Genomic DNA, 17898 nt, shown 5'->3' with positions numbered 1-17898 from the left:
GGTTGTTTGACGAATTTCAGTAAAGGAATATAAATTTCATATTCAAATCAAATTCATCTGCAGAATTCAAAATGTTTTCTGATTAATTCACTGAATTCTTATTTTGATGTGTGATATGTTAGTAACATATTGCACTAAAAAAACTTCGGCCTAACAGCTGAAGTTTTTTATTTATTACTTAAAAACTTCAGAGGGAGCCTGAAATTTTCCTCCTACACTGGTTAAATTAAAAAATGATATTGCACTAAAAAAACTTCGGCCAAGCAGCTGGAGTTTTTTGGTTATTACTCAAAAACATCAGCAGGAGGCTGAAATTTTCCACATACACTGGCTAAATTAAAAAATCATATTGCACTAAAAAAACATCGGCCTAACACCTGAAATTTTTTATTTATTACTTAAAAACTTCAGAAGGAGCCTAAAATTTTCCTCCTACACTGGTTAAATTAAAAAATGATATTGCACTAAAAAAAATTCGGCAAACAGCTGAAGTTTTTTTGTTATTACTCAAAAACTTCAGCATATTTTCCACATACACTGGCTAAATTAAAAAATCATATTGCACTAAAAAAACTTCGGCCTAACAGCTGAAGTTTTTTATTTATTACTTAAAAACTTCAGAAGGAGCCTGAAATTTTCCTCCTACACTGGTTAAATTAAAAAATGATATTGCACTAAAAAAACTTCGGCCAAGCAGCTGAAGTTTTTTTGTTATTACTCAAAAACTTCAGCAGGAGGCTGAAGTTTTCCACATACACTGGCTAAATTAAAAAATCATATTGCACTAAAAAAACTTCGGCCTAACAGCTGAAGTTTTTTATTTATTACTTAAAAACTTCAGAAGGAGCCTGAAATTTTCCTCCTACACTGGTTAAATTAAAAAATGATATTGCACTAAAAAAACTTCGGCCAAGCAGCTGAAGTTTTTTTGTTATTACTTAAAACTTCAGAAGGAGCCTGGCTAAATTAAAAAAAGATATTGCACTAAAAAAACTTCGGCCAAGCAGCTGAAGCTTTTTTGTTATTACTCAAAAACTTCAGTAGGAGGCTGAAGTTTTCCACATACACTGGCTAAATTAAAAAATCATATTGCACTAAAAGAACTTCGGCCTAACAGCTGAAGTTTTTTATTTATTACTTAAAAACTTCAGAAGGATCCTGAAATTTTCCTCCTACACTGGTTAAATTAAAAAATGATATTGCACTAAAAAAACTTCGGCCAAGCAGCTGTAGTTTTTTTGTTATTACTCAAAAACTTCAACAGGAGGCTGAAGTTTTCCACATACACTGGCTAAATTAAAAAAATCATATTGCACTAAAAAAACTTCGGCCTAACAGCTGAAGTTTTTTATTTATTACTTAAAAACTTCAGAAGGAGCCTGAAATTTTCCTCCTACACTGGTTAAATTAAAAAATGATATTGCACTAAAAAAACTTCGGCCAAGCAGCTGAAGTTTTTTTGTTATTACTCAAAAACTTCAGGAGGAGGCTGAAGTTTTCCACATACACTGGCTAAATTAAAAAATCATATCGCACTAAAAACTTCGACAAGCACAAAACATTCAGCCAAAAAAACAAAACACAAATTCAAATCCAAAAATAATGCCAAAACATGAAAAAAACTTCAGCTCCTATCCTAAAGTATCATTATCATCTGTTTAACTCTGAAAATTTTTAAAAATTTGAACGTCGAATCACAGAAGAATTTATAGAAATTACATTAACAACATGAACAACCTATCAAACTAAACCCTATCATAAATACATGAATATCAAAACCCAAAACCAGAAATTAAATCATAAAACAAAACCCACAAAGTTAATGCAATGTACCTGTGATTAAATCGTAATATGGGAACAACGACGACTAGCAGTTGAAAATTCGAAAGAACGACGAAAACCGTTTGATTTCTGAGAAGAGCAAATCGAAAAACGCGAATAACGGGAGAGAGAAACAGTAGAGCACTAGCGTATACTTGGAGAGAAAGTAGTCTTTTAACAAAAAAGGGTAAAATAGTCTTTTCAAATGGCTTTTAAAAAAGTGGGTATAGGTGCAAACAGAAAGACAAAGCGGGTACAGGTTAAAATGGGGCGCCCAAATAGGGCGCCCCGTGCAATTTTTACTGTTGTGTTACGAATAAGCCCACAAGAAAGTTGGTTTTGACTTGATTCCGGCCCAACACTCTTTGGGCGTTGCCCGTTTGAGTTGATGAAATACATTTTCGACCATACTAGCCGTCCACCCTACTTAAAAATAACCAGTGAATGTATAATATATGCATAATTTATGTATTATATGTGTATAATTGTGTATAATTAATGTATATAACTAGAAAAAGTAAATATTTAATATGGCCGGTTATTTGTGTAAAGATCCCATAGTTTAGATGCACAAGACCAGCCAATTTGAAAGAGAATGGTTTTTGATTGGATTTGAAGCCACATCAAAGTGATATGATTTTTCTATTTAATTTTTTTTTTATTTAGGTCTGCAACAACAAACAGTAGACTATAATTTCAATCTTTAGGGGTGATTTGCACAAATAGGACACTTAGGGTGTCATTCTTGATTTTTCGACTCCGCTTATTCCATGGACAAAACTTCAAATTTAACAAGTATTGTTCTATTGCCGGTCGCATGCCCATGGACAACACTTTACACCTTAAGTTTTGCCTGTCAATTTTCAAAGTCATTGGGTGTAATTTCCAAAATCTATAATACGAGATTTAGATTTTAGAACGAGTGATCGTAAACTATCGAAATTATAAAGTTTCAATATATAAAGTAAAAACAATACTTTAGTCATACTTTTTAGAAAAAATTGAACCAAAAAGTCTCGACCTTTTTTATCAGGTTTAGGCTTGATTGGCCAACCTAAAAAATTAACTGAAATTCATTTAAGAATCTAGCAGCAGCTAGTGGCAACGTTGTCAAATTCAAAGGATTTGTTAAAAACAGACAAATCTCTCTTATTGACAGCAACTAAGATAGATTTGTCTTTTTCATTTTTGTAACTTTTTAGCTATGAAACTTTTCCCAACCACATGAAACGTATGTTATCCTAGTGTTTTTAGAATTATCAACTCTTATCTTGTGCTTCCTAATATTTCAAAAATTCATGCTTTTGCATATATTCTCTTTTAATTTTAAAGCTCGTTGATTCATTGACGGAATCAGGAATTTTAGTTTATAGGTTCTGAATAATTTTCTTTTATATATATATAAAAAATTCTAACTATAATTATAGGATTTGAGTCAAAACACTGGGTTTTAGCGAACCTGTAACTTTAACAGTGGCTCTGCTTCTACGCTGATCTTTTCTTTCTTTTTCCAAAATTTTCTCTTGTATTTGAGTAAATATTCTAATTCAGAATAGATTTTCATGTTATCTTAAACAAACCTTTGAAAAATGTGTAACTTGACATGAACAATTACTAATATATGATAATACCAAAAAGATTAGATACATAAGGAGATAAAACATTCCCTCATCAGTTCCTACGACATATATCTTATTTTTAAGATTACAAATTTTATTGTCACTTCAAGAAAATTTTATACCACTAGATCATTTTAACCTATTAAAGCATGTAAATTGTCTTAATTTTAAGATAACAAGTCTAAATTAATGCTTCATACGAACTAGGCTATTATAGAAATTGTAGGGAGGACTCTCCTTTTAAAGTGGTTGGTGCAGCAATAGTCACTTTTAAGCCCGCTATTTAAAATATATCCACAATTTATAATGCATTTAAAGATTAGCCAATATACCCAAACTTCAGAACTAAGTATTCTGAATTTGAAAATTCAGTACTTAATGTCCTGGATTTTTGAGCTGCTAATTCAAAATTCAGGAAAATAAGATTCGAACTTCTGGACACAATTTTCGAACTTTAGAACACGATGTCTTGAAGTTTGAATTTTGAGGTTTAAACTCTACGACGCTTGTATGCTGAAGTTTAAGCGAAATTGACTAATCTTTAAATACATTATAAACTGTGAATATATTTAAAAAACATGCTGAAAAGTGACTACTTGGTGTCATTTCCACCCTTTTTAACATCATCACGCACCTTATAAGAATTGCAAAGATTTTATAGAAATATTTTAATATATTTAACAAATGTCTAAACAAAAGTAATATGTTCCTTATCCCTGAAAGTCGGTCCATGTCACCTTTCCGAACAGCATATTTACAATCCAAAAGTGAGATGTGATAACATGTCCCAATTATGCTTAACCTACACGTCTATTACTATAATTATTATAAGGATAAATAACTTAAAAGATACTCATACTTTTTTGACATTCCAACCTTTAATTTGAGGTTTTCGATAAAAAAAAGGATTTTTTTCCTTTCTTAAATGGACTCTACACGATGTTAATCTGAATTGGTTGACTAGTAATTTTCGAACACGAGGCAGTATGTTAGAGAAAAATACTACTAGCATGACTATTTATCCCTAAAATGAGTAACAATTAAATTTATACGCGATTTAAATCATATATAATTTAATTCAATACGAATGATTAAGAATGACATATAAATAAGTTAGAGATAAAATAAATGATCAGACCAATCGCAATGTGATGGTCAAGCTTGATCTTAGATTGAACGGTGGACTTTATCCTCGATCAAACCCTTAATATAAGCTTCGTCGTGAATAAATCAGAGAACAAGATGAAAAACACTTTGAATAATAGCTAGAACACAAAAATAAACTTTTATTGCTTTGATTTGCGTGTCACCATGTGTCAGAATAAAGAAAACCTTTCTCTTTATATATTAGGAAAATTTCAATCTTAGTACAAGTCTAAATAATGGAAAATCTTCTTTTTCCCATGAATCTCGATCCGCGGTTGATGTTGGACGGGATTCGCGCTGTAATATCCGGTTGAGACCAAACATTACGCCCCCTACTTGTCATGCATTACCGTTCTCGGTGTTTCCCGAGGTCCAGAAGCTATATTTGGTTTGGGTCTGTTATCCCACCGTGCCCAATCTCAGATACGTCGTTCAGTCCTCCCGAGTTTCGATATGCGAAGTTCCAGGGCCTCGATTGTGATCAAGTCGAGTTGTGCATCCTATTTGTTTCCTGATCGGGGAATCAGGAAAAACCCGACTTTACCCGTACACAATAACAATCATGCATCACCCAATATAATAACAACAATAAAAATATATTTTGCGTAATTAATCGCATAAGTGGGGTATGAGGAGGATAGTGTATAAACAAATCTTACCCTATCTTATGAAGATATAGAAATTGTTTTCCATAGACCGTCGGTTCAAAAAAAATAGTCACAACATTTTTCTTGTTGAAATATGAAAGTGTGGAAGCTATGGAAAAAAAGGCATTTTAACAACAGATAATAAGGTTATCGAAGTAAAAGAACAATAAACAGTAATGGAAATTTAAAAATATAAAAAATAGGAGAATAATAATAAAGCATCATAAAATCTCCAGATCTCCGTTACAAACATGATCACATGTCCTACCCAGCTACCCTCGAAAATTCTTGACCAAGTGAGTTTATTCCTCCGCATATTCTTACCAAAATCCATCTCCCTCTCCCCGAAAAAATAAACTTACAAGAGAACTTTAATTTAAAATATCTTATTTACAAGCTTTCTATTCATAGTACATTTATATGTACAAAATCAAACACTAATTCAGATCAACGATTAAATATATATACATTGATCGTTAGTTTTACCATTATATTCTTACAATTTTCATTGATCTTTTTCGGATAAAAATTCATTTGCATTCAATATTTCCAATTTAATGAACATAAACATATACAGTCAGACACCTCTATAACAACATCCATATATAATAACCAAGGGCGAAGCTATGCTCTTCTAAGGATGATCAACTCGTCAAAAAATTACACTGTATATATAGGTAAAATATTAGATTTTAGAGGCATGTAACATATATTGAACACCCTTTGTTGGGGAATTCTTTTTTCTTCTTTCAAGTTTGAGCACCCTTGAAGAAATTTCTGGCTTCGCCACTGATAACAACACTTCACTATAAAAGCCAAGCTTTTTCCGGAACCAATTTTCATATTATGTTTGGCAGAATAGCCTGAGAGACACCTCTACTTATTCGAGTTTGACATCCCGGTCCTCCTACTTCACAAAGTTTCATATAGGCACCTATATATGCTTAAAACTAATATTTTAAACCCCTCTGACCATTGACCAAGCCTACGTGGCATTAGATATACTAAGTTGTACAAGTGCGTGGTTACACACGCTTAAGAGCAAGTGAAGGTAATGTTTTGACTAAGAAAATATTTTAAACTAAAAAAGTAATGACAATAAAATAAAAAGAAAAGGAAGAAATTTCCCAACCCCTCCAATCTTTTCCACCCTTCTCTTCCCGTGATCCCCCCTTCCCCTTCTCCGCATCCTCCATTTTTCCCGACATCCCACCACCACTGAGCAGCTTTCTACATTTATTGTTCCTATCTATCAGATTCACAAAGAAATAAATTAGAAATTATATACAAAAATACACACACAATACCACTACTAAAATTCTCTATCCTCAGCTGCTTGAATCATACCCAATTTAGAGTTAATACAAAAGTTATTCCTGTAAGGAGAAAAGGCAGAAAGATCAAAATTTGTGCTCATCCAGAGAAGAACGTTCTTCAATAGAGGGAAGCCTAATAAACATTCAGAAATTTTAAATGAAAAAAAAAGTTACAGTGATCCAACCCAAAATCAGAATTTTATATCTGAAACTCAAGGCGAGCAGTTCACAACTCCGACTCCGATTCCGACACCCTCCCTTTCAAATCCAAGCTAAAACCCGATTCTGTCATCCTCCAAACCCTAAAAAACCTCAAGGCCTCCTCCGCCGCCTCCAGTTCCAAAACCCTAAGTCTCGCCGATGTTGGCCTCTTCACAACCTGTCGTGAAGTGACCGACCTCCCAACCTCCCAATCGACGAGGTACAATACAATATAAGAATCACTGTCGGCGAAAATTCCGGTCAAAGTTCTAGATCTAAAATCCATATGATAGTAGAAACATAAAATAAGAAGACAATGTAGTAAGGATAAGAGGAAATAGGAAAAACACCCATTGGAATAGATGATTTTTATGTTTGAATTTTGTTTTTATTTTGATTTTTGTTTTTAATTATTTTTAATCTACCATGTGACATGGCATCTACACATGGTTATTCTTTGACGTGGCAGCCAACGTGGATGAGATTGTAACCTCCTGTCATAAGCGTTTATTATACATGCTTTGAAGGAGTGTAAGTGTTCAATTGGTAAATTGTAAAGTTTGGGGACCGGCATGACAAAGTGACACAAGTATAGGTGCCATTTAGGCTTCTATAACAACACTTTGCTATAACATCCAAAAATATCCGGAACAAATAAGGCTGTTATGAGATATTTGACTTGTATCTTTATATACACTATTATTATTATTAAAGTCTAATGTTAATATATATTTTTATCTTAATTTATTACTTAATTACGATAAATTAATTCATGATTTAGACGTAAATTTTTTTACTCTCTTTTTGCCCTTTGACGTTTGCTCTCATTACGTGCCACCTGTTTTGGAATACCACCCCAACACAGTCTCTCACTCTCACCACCATATAAATACACCTTCACCTTCCCTCTCACTCTTCACACACTCTTTATCTCTGTATATTTTCTTCTGATTCCCACTCTTCGAGAACTTTCACTCTCTCTCTCTGTGTAGATCACACAATCTTAGCTATGGCTACTGCTACTCTCTCTCCTGTTGATACCGATAAGCTCGCTAACCTCAAATCTGCTGTCGCCAGCCTTAACCAAATCAGGTACTTAATTCTCCATTTTTCTTCGCGAATTTTACATTTCTGTGCTGTTCTTACATTGTTTTTTATAGTTCTGTTGCTTCATTTTGTTCTGGATCCAGATGCTGATGATTTTTTGATTTTTTTTTTTGGCAGTGAAAATGAGAAATCTGGATTTATTAACCTTGTCGGTCGCTACCTGAGGTACAGTTGGAGTTATTATTACTCTGATTTACTAATTAAGAATAGTGATTAGAATTGTTATTTTATTAGATTTTTTGATGTGATTAAATGCTGAATATTTACGTGATTTCTAATTGTTGTGAATCAGTTGATGATTTGTAGTGTATGTCTTTTTGTACTCAGTGGAAAATTTGCATAAATTTACATGAATTGGTAATTTAGAATAGTGATGAGAACTGTAATTTATCACATTGATGTTTTGAAATCTGAATATTTACGCTATTTTTGATTGTTGTGGATCATTTGATGCTTTGAAGTGTACATTTTTTCTTCTAAATTTTGGAAAATTTACATAAATTTCTGAGCTTTGCACATATCAAGTTAGTTTACAGCTTGCAATCGAATCAGTTGGCGTTTCTGATTTTAATTTTGCTTATTGACTGTTGATCTGTCATGGCATTTTGACACCTAAGGAAGGAGAATTAGCGGCATCTCCTTCGAGAAGAGCCCATATTCTTTCAGTAATACTATGAGATAGATTAGGAAAGACTTCGTTTTCCTCCAACTCCGGGTAGCTCTTTTGGTTTCCCAAGGATAGCGGTAGCTGGGGCAAAGCCCGCTTTCTTCGCTCCGCGAATGAGAGAGAAAGTCAGAGGTTCGAAAGTGATTAGAATTGTAATTTATCAGTTTCTTGTGTGCCTTTACTGTTGAATATTTACGTAATTTGTGATTGTTCTGGATCAGTTGATGCTTTGTAGCATAGAACTATTTTTTCTTCTCCTTGGAACATTTGCATCAATTTTCGACCTTTTGCTGATCAAGTTAGTTTGTAGTTTTCAAAACGCGAATCACTGTGCATTTCTGATTTTCTTATGTTTTATTTTTGCTATTGACTGTTGATCTGTTGTGGAATTTCGAAATCGCAGTGGAGAAGCGCAGCACGTTGAATGGAGTAAGATCCAGACGCCAACTGACGAGATAGTGGTGCCTTATGACAATTTAGCACCTCTTTCTGAAGGTATTTGTATTTTTCTAAAATTTAACTTTTTGTCATCTATCGTGTCATTATCAACAAGTATGAGCATGGTGCATGGATTGTTTCAGACTAGATCCATTTGAATGTTTTTAGCGAGGTGCTTGACTATCTTGATCAATGCAGATCCTGCGGAGACCAAGAAGCTTTTGGACAAACTTGTTGTCCTGAAGCTCAATGGAGGCTTGGGCACAACCATGGGATGCACTGGCCCTAAGTATGTATTTACTGCTTTTTTCTAGCCAATTTTAGGTCTCATGTTCAAATCTCAGAAGAGGTAATTTTTTTCCATCTACATAAGCCTTGGTGGGCAGAGTTACTTGCCTGTGCTGGTGGGAGATAGCAGGTATCCGGTGGAATAGTTGAGTTGCGTGTTAGCTGACCGGAACACCACCGTCATAAAAAGAATGATATTGGGAAACAAAGTATATTGCAAATGTGACTTCATTTAGCTTGCTTTATTGGTGTTAACCCACCTTTTAACAGCAACAAATTGTTTGAAAGTGAACACTGTTGGTGGATACAGAGTGCCGTACTCAACCTTCTATGTCTTTTTTCATCTGATTCTGCTTTATAGACAGAGTGCCGTACTCAACCTTATCTGTCTTTTTTCATCTGATGCTGCTTTATAGACATATCTGTCTGGATCCCAGAAATTGAATCGTGTGAGCTGGTTGATGCTACCACATGATACTCTGCTTTAGTGCATTCATCTGGGGAGACTATAAAGCAATATACTTAAGTGACTATCTATTTTTACTTTTACACTCTGTTTCTTAATGCATGATGTCATCAGATGAGATAGTAATTTAAGTTGTGTTTTTTGGTCGAGGGTATCTTTAACCATAAACTTACATGATCTTGTTACCTCTAGAATTTGGCGGAGTTGGAATGCTATAAAATAGACACACCTACTATACAAATTTGCTGCTTGTGATGCCTTTTAAGTGTTTCTTTAACTATATATAGGGGGGGAGGGGAAGGGGAAGAGGAAATCGGGGATGGGATTACAAGATGGGGAATCGAACCCTCACCAACAAGTGAAAATTCTGGTAGCCAACCAAGTACCAACTGCACTACTAAGATTCCTCCCTTTTAAGTGTTAAGAACTCAGGTCGCAATAAAAGTAAGATGGTTTGTGACTGCGTGTAATTAGATCTTATTCAATCATTCAGCTCCCCTGTTGGAGGCTCTGATCTATCCTCCTTTATCATGCTGTGGATAATGTGACTCCATGCAAATGTGTTTCTCCTTTTACCCTGTATATCTTTTCAAGTATTTTATACCGCTGGAAGCTAGAGAAAAAAATAAAATTTAGGAAGACCTGGCTTTCATTCCATTTTCAGAAATATTAGCTTTCAGAAACTTGCAATTGCATACAGATTTGATGTTCTCCTTGTAAAAGAAATACTGTAGTTTCAATTTTGTCGAGCTCATAGATGCAGGAAATCTGAAGGTTGTGTTTCTTTGATGCAGATCAGTTATTGAAGTTCGTAATGGTTTGACATTCCTCGACTTGATTGTCAAGCAAATTGAGGTACCTGTGTCTTAATGGATCATTTTATCCTTTATGATGTTCCACTTTTGCTTGTTCACCAATTAACTCTTGCTCTGTAGGCCCTCAATGCCAAGTATGGATGCACTGTTCCCCTTCTTTTGATGAATTCGTTCAACACTCATGATGATACACTGAAGGTGAAATAATTTAACTTTGATGTCTACTCTTCCACGATTAACTTTTTTCCTGTTTGGCTGAGCGCAAGTGCTGACTTCTTGCCGTTTCATTCTCTATGTAGATTGTAGAAAAATATGCAAACTCAAACATTGAGATTCATACGTTCAATCAGGTTAGTGTGAATTAATGTTAAGTATCAACCAGCTTGTATCTGCGCTTGAAAAGTTTTGGATTTGAAAAGATAAATTAATGTTTTCTGTTAACTATGTACAGAGCCAGTACCCTCGCTTGGTTACCGAAGATTTCTCCCCACTTCCATGCAAAGGCAATTCTGGAAAAGATGGATGGTAATTGACAGTTTAAGTTGTGGTTTCCCTGATGATGGCCTTTTGAAATTGAATCTTAATTCACACTCTGGATCATGTAAATTTTCCCTGTTGGGTTATAATAATAAAGTTTCATCCTCTCTTCCTTTAATCTGAGATAAGTTAGATATAAATCACTTTATTTTAAAATAGTTAGATCTAAATCAAAATCATTGAAATTATGATTTTCCTCTTTCTCTTGCTAGCAATTGGGGTTTCATTGTTCTGTTGATCTGAACAACCTGTAACTTATAATGAAAATTTATCTTCATTTAGCTTTGTATGTAATTTCTTGTTTCATTGGTTATATATTCTACTATTTTTTCTGCTTCAAGAATGATAACCGAAATGCAGGTAATTTATGTTATGAGACAAAATTGTTTGGTAAAGCTGGCTGTTTGATTGGTTTAGCTTGCTGAATTGCTTAATCCAACCAATGTTTCCAGTCAAGTAGACTTTAAGAATTATGATTCCTCGTCCATCTTTTCTAGTCCCTTTCTTTTGTAGATATGGCTACATTCACTTGGCTCAAGTACATTGTTCTCCTATACAGGTACCCTCCAGGTCATGGTGATGTTTTCCCTGCTTTGGCGAATAGTGGAAAGCTTGATGCACTACTAGCAAAGGTTTTGGTGCTCATAATTATTGCCGTCTTCTGATTATGGCACGCATACTGGCGGCCTTTTTTACATTTACTGTTTGCTTGAAATGTTGCCTATTAATTATTATATCTTTCAATCTTCCACAGGGCAAGGAATATGTCTTTGTTGCGAACTCAGATAACTTGGGTGCCATTGTTGATTTGAGTATCCTTGCTATGAGTTTTCATTGTTAATTACGCTACAGTTCTTTTGTATGTATTTAATGACATCTCAATCATGAAAGATATTCTCAGAAAAGCTGTTCTCAATTGTCATGTAAAGTGCATTGTCTTTTCCTTAATTTTGCATTGCAGAAATCCTAAATCATTTGATCCAAAACAAGAACGAGTATTGCATGGAGGTATTGACTTGATATTGTTCTTTTAGAACTGCATCTTCCTAGGTGAAAATAGTATATAGTTTCTGCGATGTTACAGCTTGATGAGTATTGCAGGTTACACCCAAAACTTTAGCTGATGTCAAAGGTGGCACCCTAATCTCATATGAAGGAAAAGTACAGGTAATGCAATTTATCTTTGGTTTTAGATTCTTATCTTTGAAGCTCAGAAGCAATTCCGGTCCATCTATCATCTGGAGCACATAGATGTTTCGATAACAACCTACAAACAAGTATAGCTAAACTACCTAGATCTGGTGTACTTCAAATGAACAGCTAAAGTATGTCTACAGGAGAAGGTCTGGGGTCACGCTTTCTGTAGGGAAATTCAAATCGATAGGCGGTCGCCCCGAAGAGCTTGATGGTCCGGAAGCTCCAGACGAAGACATCATGCTATTCCGGACCCCGCTCTCGATCTCCAAATACAGAATCCCAAGTAGAATGAGACTTGCGCCCCCCTACTATCCAGTCGCCCTACTACAAAATAAGGCGAGGGATCGACCCCCCACAGAGAACCCAACCTTTGAAAGTAGGGCCTGAAAGAAAGAAATTTCACCAATTTTCAGAAAAAAGAAGATAAAAAATGAAAAGTATAGTGGCTAGGAAAAGGAAAGGAACCCTTCATATTGCTACCTCCCAAGATTGGACATGGCACCATGAAAAGTCCGTAACCGCAAAGTTAAATATAGTTTGGTGATGTCCTTGTATGAGATCTTACTCAAGGCAAAGCGCACGCCAACTCTGAGGCTGGATCTTGCTGTTAGGCACTAATCCTATGCAGAGACGGCTGCAGCGTTGCGGCATTGGGTTCATTGGAGACCAATAGTTTTGATGCAGAACATAAATTTTTTAAATGGAAAATACACAAATTGCAACAAATAGTAGATCTGGACCCATTATTTTAGCAGTACAATGGTTTAATGCTAAGAATCTTAAGGTCGAACTTAAGAAGGTGAATTTGGTCTTTAGTCTTGGTGATTTAAGCTGCACCCATAAGTACACATCTAATTAAACTAACTTAATTTGCTGCCTCCAATCATAATTAATCAGTTTTTTCAATCTTCTCCTGTAGCTAATCATAGCTGAGATCTTTTAAAAACAAATCAGTTTGAATTGCATATAGAAAGTCCTTCAGATGTGCTGGCACTCATTGTAATTTTCTCGCTTCCTGAGAGACTCAGGGTAGTTGTGGCACTGCTTGCATGTCTTTTGCATCATATCTGTGAGTTATTTTTGCACAAATTGCTTATTAAACTTGTCTTTTGTGTGGTGCTGCAGCTTTTGGAAATAGCACAAGTGCCTGATGAACATGTGAGTTGTATCTTCTGTTTCTTCCTCGTTTTTCCTTTTGCTGGTTTATATGTAATAGTTATTAAAAGGCGGAAATGGAAAGTGACTTAGGTTTCTAATATATTACTTTTAGTCCACAGTTCTCTAATTGGACTAGAATCTATTATTGAAATGTATATATCCATCTACATCTCCGTTATGTAGCTAGTGTCAAGTTGCAAATGTTCATTTATTCTTCTAGATCAATATTTGGTGGTATTATTCAACAAGATTACGTTGAGGTTGCATTGCTTTTTCTTCCCCAATTTTAGTTTTATCCTTTTAACATGAAGATGTATGTGATCCTTCTGTAGTTTGATGTTCAACTTTCACTTGCTTGATGCAGGTCAACGAATTCAAGTCAATTGAAAAATTTAAAATTTTCAACACCAACAACTTGTAAGTCGGAATAGTCTTATGGCCTACTCTAAGCTTTATATTGGGCACTTCCTTGTCAATGAAGCATGTGCTGACTGAATCCTTACTGTTGTGCAGGTGGGTGAACCTGAATGCTATTAAAAGACTTGTAGAAGCAGATGCACTCAAGATGGAGATTATTCCCAACCCTAAGGTATCAGTTTCTGCTTGTTTAGCATGTGTCCAAGGTTGCAACGCTTTGTATAAGTGCCTGAGGTAGCCAATATTTATTGTCAGGAAGTGGACGGGGTCAAGGTTCTTCAACTTGAAACTGCTGCTGGTGCTGCAATTAAGGTATGCAACCTTAACTCTGTACCTTTAAATACCCAAACTCATACCTTAAAGTCTTGATATTTTTTGTATTCTTGGTTTCTCTTTCTTGGTGATATTTTCCCCTATCAAGATTACTCATTACCATTTTATTCAACCAGTTCTTTGACCGGGCTATTGGTGTTAATGTTCCTCGATCTCGTTTCCTTCCGGTGAAAGCAACTTCAGATCTGCTGCTTGTCCAGGTTAATTGCAACCTGGGATTATGTTGATTTCTGATAATATCCAATCCAATTAGCTTAAGTGATATGTAGTGTGCTCATTCATCTTTTTGTCTTTGCAGTCTGATCTTTACACCTTGACTGATGAAGGCTATGTCATCCGGAACCCGGCCAGGTCTAATCCATCAAACCCAGCTATCGAGTTGGGACCTGAATTCAAGAAGGTTAACATCAACTCCTCAAGTAGATTAGTGCTGTAGAATTATGTGACATTTGGCTGAATGCAGTTACTATCTTTTCTTCTTAGGTGGCCAACTTCTTAGGTCGTTTCAAGTCTATTCCCAGCATCATTGAGCTAGATAGCTTAAAGGTGACAGGTGATGTATGGTTTGGATCTGGAGTTACTCTGAAGGTAATTAGCAAATCCTTGTTCTGTTTCACTTATGTTATTCTATTTTTGTTTGTGGTATTTCAGAATCTAGTAGTATCTTACATCTTCTGATTTTCCAGGGGAAAGTAACTGTTGCTGCCAAATCCGGAGTGAAGCTAGAAATTCCAGATGGTGCTGTGATTGCAAACAAGGTAATACAGTGATCTAAACTCCTAATGGAGCTAGCAGATTTAGATTTAACTCGAGTTTTTAACGCCGTTACATAAATTTCCAGGATATCAATGGACCTGAGGATATATGAAGGAGCTACTGGTGCTAGATAGATTTAGCGAGTCTGCAACGAGTACGTTTCGTTTGTAGTGTGTAATTTTGTCTCAAAATTAAAATAAATGAACAATTTTGGTTGTTTGCTACAGAAATCTTCATTGTATACTTTATGGCACTCGATATAGTTTGTTTCTTCATATTTCTGTAGCTTCTCTACTTCCCTATTTTAAAGGGAATTTGATAAACGTCAATCAGCCAAATTTCTAATGTCCGTCCTTTAGCAGTTGGAAGTTGTGATACCCTATTCTTAGCTGTTTGCTTAAGAAAATATATGATAAATCTCAAATCTCGTATATGTTTGAAGTAACATCAACAGATCGTTTTCGCTACAGCAAACCATAGCATAGCCAGGTGCAATTAATCAATCTACACTTAAATTAGAGACCAATTGAAATTCAATTATATAAAACTTCTATTCCCCTGCTATAAATCAATCAACTAACTACACTTCAATTGGTGATAAATTGAGAGCGACTATATAAAATTTCCATATCTACCTAACCTTATTCGAGCATATATGCTCATACTAATAGATTCTACCAAACCATATTTAGCTGCAGGTAACGGAAGAAACTGAAAGAGGATAACTGAAGGTATTGGCATATTGAAAAGTGATTGTTTGTCCAGATGTTAAAGGTTTTCCGTCTTTGACAAGACAGTCATTATAACCAAGTCTTCTGAAAATTGTAGGATTTATGAGTCTTGCTGAACTGAACCAGCCACAACTCAGGTGAATGTTGGAGATGCTGCTACAACTTTCAAAGACGCACGCGTTCGAGACGATGACTGTGTATGTTGGAATGCCATTCGGAAGTGTCCCTGAGGGACCTTGGTTTACTATGATGTTTTCTTTTGAACATGATGTTGTCCCTATTCTGTACTCACCAGCATGTCTTTCTTGAGTAGTACTACTTTCCTCAACTGGTTCCAATGCATGGTTGACTTGCATCACTGCATTCAGTACCATCAGAAGATATTAATAAGAATACTTGCTTCAAGATTTTGATCAACATTGAACATTCAAAATATTTAAGAGTAATTGGAGTCAATCCCCAAGAAGGAAAAATTCTCAAAAAGTTAACCAAAAGAAGGGCAAGGGTAGCCCGATGGACAAGGTATCCCGCGTTCATGCAGGGTCGGGAAAAGGGCCACATTTCCAAGGGTGTGATGTAGACAACCTACTCTAATAGCTACTTCCGCGGCTCGAAACTGTAACCTTTAGGTCACACAATGACAACTTTACCGTTGCTCCAAATCGAAATAATATGGTGCATGCAGAAGCTAACAACGAAAACTTGGTGGACGATAAATCAGAGTACAAAAGAAAAATATACTAAACTAGGTATATGATTTGGATTAATCGACCTGCATTAATCTACTATAAAAGAAAAAGAACTTATTGAGAGAATAAAATCTCTCCCTACAAAAATTGTCTAAAAAACTACATTATGGATATTGCTGTTGCTTTTTTGAGAAGTAGGAATCCTCAATTTATAGAAGTGTAAAATTTTACTAGGTTCAAGGTTCTTTTCCAAAAGAAGATCCTACTAGAATTCTCCAACTCCACTTTTCTTTTCTATTAAAGAATATCAAAAGCATTTAAAAAAAAAAAGAAAAAAAAAAAGAAAAGGAGAAGAGATCAATGAAAGGGAGAAGGAAAGAAGAGAGCTCATATATTTTTACCAGAGAATGAAACAAGCAAGAAAACCAGAACGAGAAGGCTGCGTTCACCATTAATGCTCCTCATTGTCATTACGTTGTATTTATTCAAAGTGAAACTTCAAACAAGAAGAAAAAAAAACTTAGGTTGAGGGTGCAAAACTCTTAGAGGGGTGGGATTATTTATAGTGTCTATTTAGTCACTTAAAAGGAAATTACAGGTGATGCACTATACAAACATTAATTAGTAACCTTCGAAAAAAAGAAACATTCATATAGTAAGTAAAAATATATTGTAAAGAAAATTTTCCTTAAAATTAAGGCAACTGCACGTGATACTCTCTACAAACATTAATTGATCACCTTAAAAAAAGGAAAAAAAATAGGTCCTATAATAGATCAAAATACACTTATATGTAAGACAATCTTTATACCATCAATGTGTATAATTTAAATCCTGTTATAAATAGAATTTTATTTATGGTGAATGTCTATATTTAGAGAGATTCTAGGGTTTATTACTTGGTGGCTAAGTCACCCTCTCCCTATAAATAGAGGGTTCTGTTCCATTGTAACTCATCCCAAATCAATAAGAATTCTCTCTCTCTCTACTTTTCTCTGCAATACTCTTCTTTCTTCTTCTTTTATTATTTCATAACACGTTATCAGCACGAGACTCTAACCAATTGAGTAGAAGCTTTGCGATTGAGCATAATGATGGTCAATTATTCCATGAACTTCCTTCATGATTAAATTCTGGATTTAAGGTAAGTATTTTATCGTATTTTTCTCTTTTATTCTATACTTTGATTTTATATACAAGCAAAGACAACAAAGTTTGATTGTAACTCTAATGGAGTTTGTAAGAAATTATAACCACCTGAAGTGGTAAAAGTTTCTATGTCTTGCCATGATCAAATTCATGTATGATTATGAGCACAAAAAGTGGAAACCCGTCCCATTGAATTTGCTCCATTCTCATTCCCTTAAGAGAATGTGATAGCAGTATGTGATAAGTCTGAAAGAAGACAAAATTATCACTATGAATGTTTCAATCGATGTGGACGTGGCAATGGACGAAATTATAATCGTCATCATTGTTATAATGAGAATAATAAGGATTCTCAAAATAATCTTTCACTCTGTGAAAAATATTTGTCATCGATTTGACA

General features: G+C 34.8%; 2 protein-coding genes across 4 annotated transcripts; one reads left to right on the top strand and one right to left on the bottom strand.

The window, feature by feature from the left end:
• Window positions 1-7657: 7657 nt before the first annotated feature.
• Window positions 7658-16018, top strand: LOC109216357 (UTP--glucose-1-phosphate uridylyltransferase). Of its 3 annotated transcripts, XR_002066475.1 has the most exons (23): window positions 7658-7842; window positions 7975-8022; window positions 8928-9019; window positions 9161-9251; window positions 10511-10571; window positions 10652-10729; window positions 10831-10881; window positions 10983-11056; window positions 11628-11700; window positions 11823-11880; window positions 12030-12076; window positions 12170-12235; window positions 13391-13423; window positions 13788-13840; window positions 13937-14012; window positions 14096-14152; window positions 14290-14373; window positions 14472-14573; window positions 14657-14761; window positions 14860-14931; window positions 15015-15083; window positions 15622-15660; window positions 15758-16018. XR_002066475.1 is itself a non-coding variant. In XM_019380503.1 (22 exons), exons 1-21 carry the CDS (start codon window positions 7760-7762, stop codon window positions 15039-15041), a joined length of 1431 nt encoding a protein of 476 aa, XP_019236048.1. In that variant the 5' UTR covers window positions 7658-7759; the 3' UTR covers window positions 15042-15083; window positions 15758-16018. The 3 variants fall into 3 exon arrangements, 2 of the variants coding, with proteins under 2 accessions (XP_019236048.1, XP_019236047.1); XM_019380503.1 differs by lacking the exon at window positions 15622-15660; XM_019380502.1 differs by lacking the exons at window positions 15622-15660; window positions 15758-16018 and having other exon boundaries at window positions 15015-15287.
• On the bottom strand, window positions 15618-16820 carry LOC109216354 (TPD1 protein homolog 1-like). The gene is made up of 2 exons (XM_019380500.1): window positions 16751-16820; window positions 15618-16018 (listed from the first exon to the last, which is right to left on the bottom strand). The coding sequence occupies exons 1-2, from the start codon at window positions 16818-16820 to the stop codon at window positions 15618-15620; spliced, it is 471 nt and encodes a 156-aa protein (XP_019236045.1).
• Window positions 16821-17898: the final 1078 nt, after the last annotated feature.

Source organism: Nicotiana attenuata, unplaced genomic scaffold (assembly GCF_001879085.1).
Source record: "Nicotiana attenuata strain UT unplaced genomic scaffold, NIATTr2, whole genome shotgun sequence".
Taxonomy (NCBI): domain Eukaryota; kingdom Viridiplantae; phylum Streptophyta; class Magnoliopsida; order Solanales; family Solanaceae; genus Nicotiana; species Nicotiana attenuata.
This window is presented reverse-complemented; position numbering and strand designations above follow the sequence as displayed.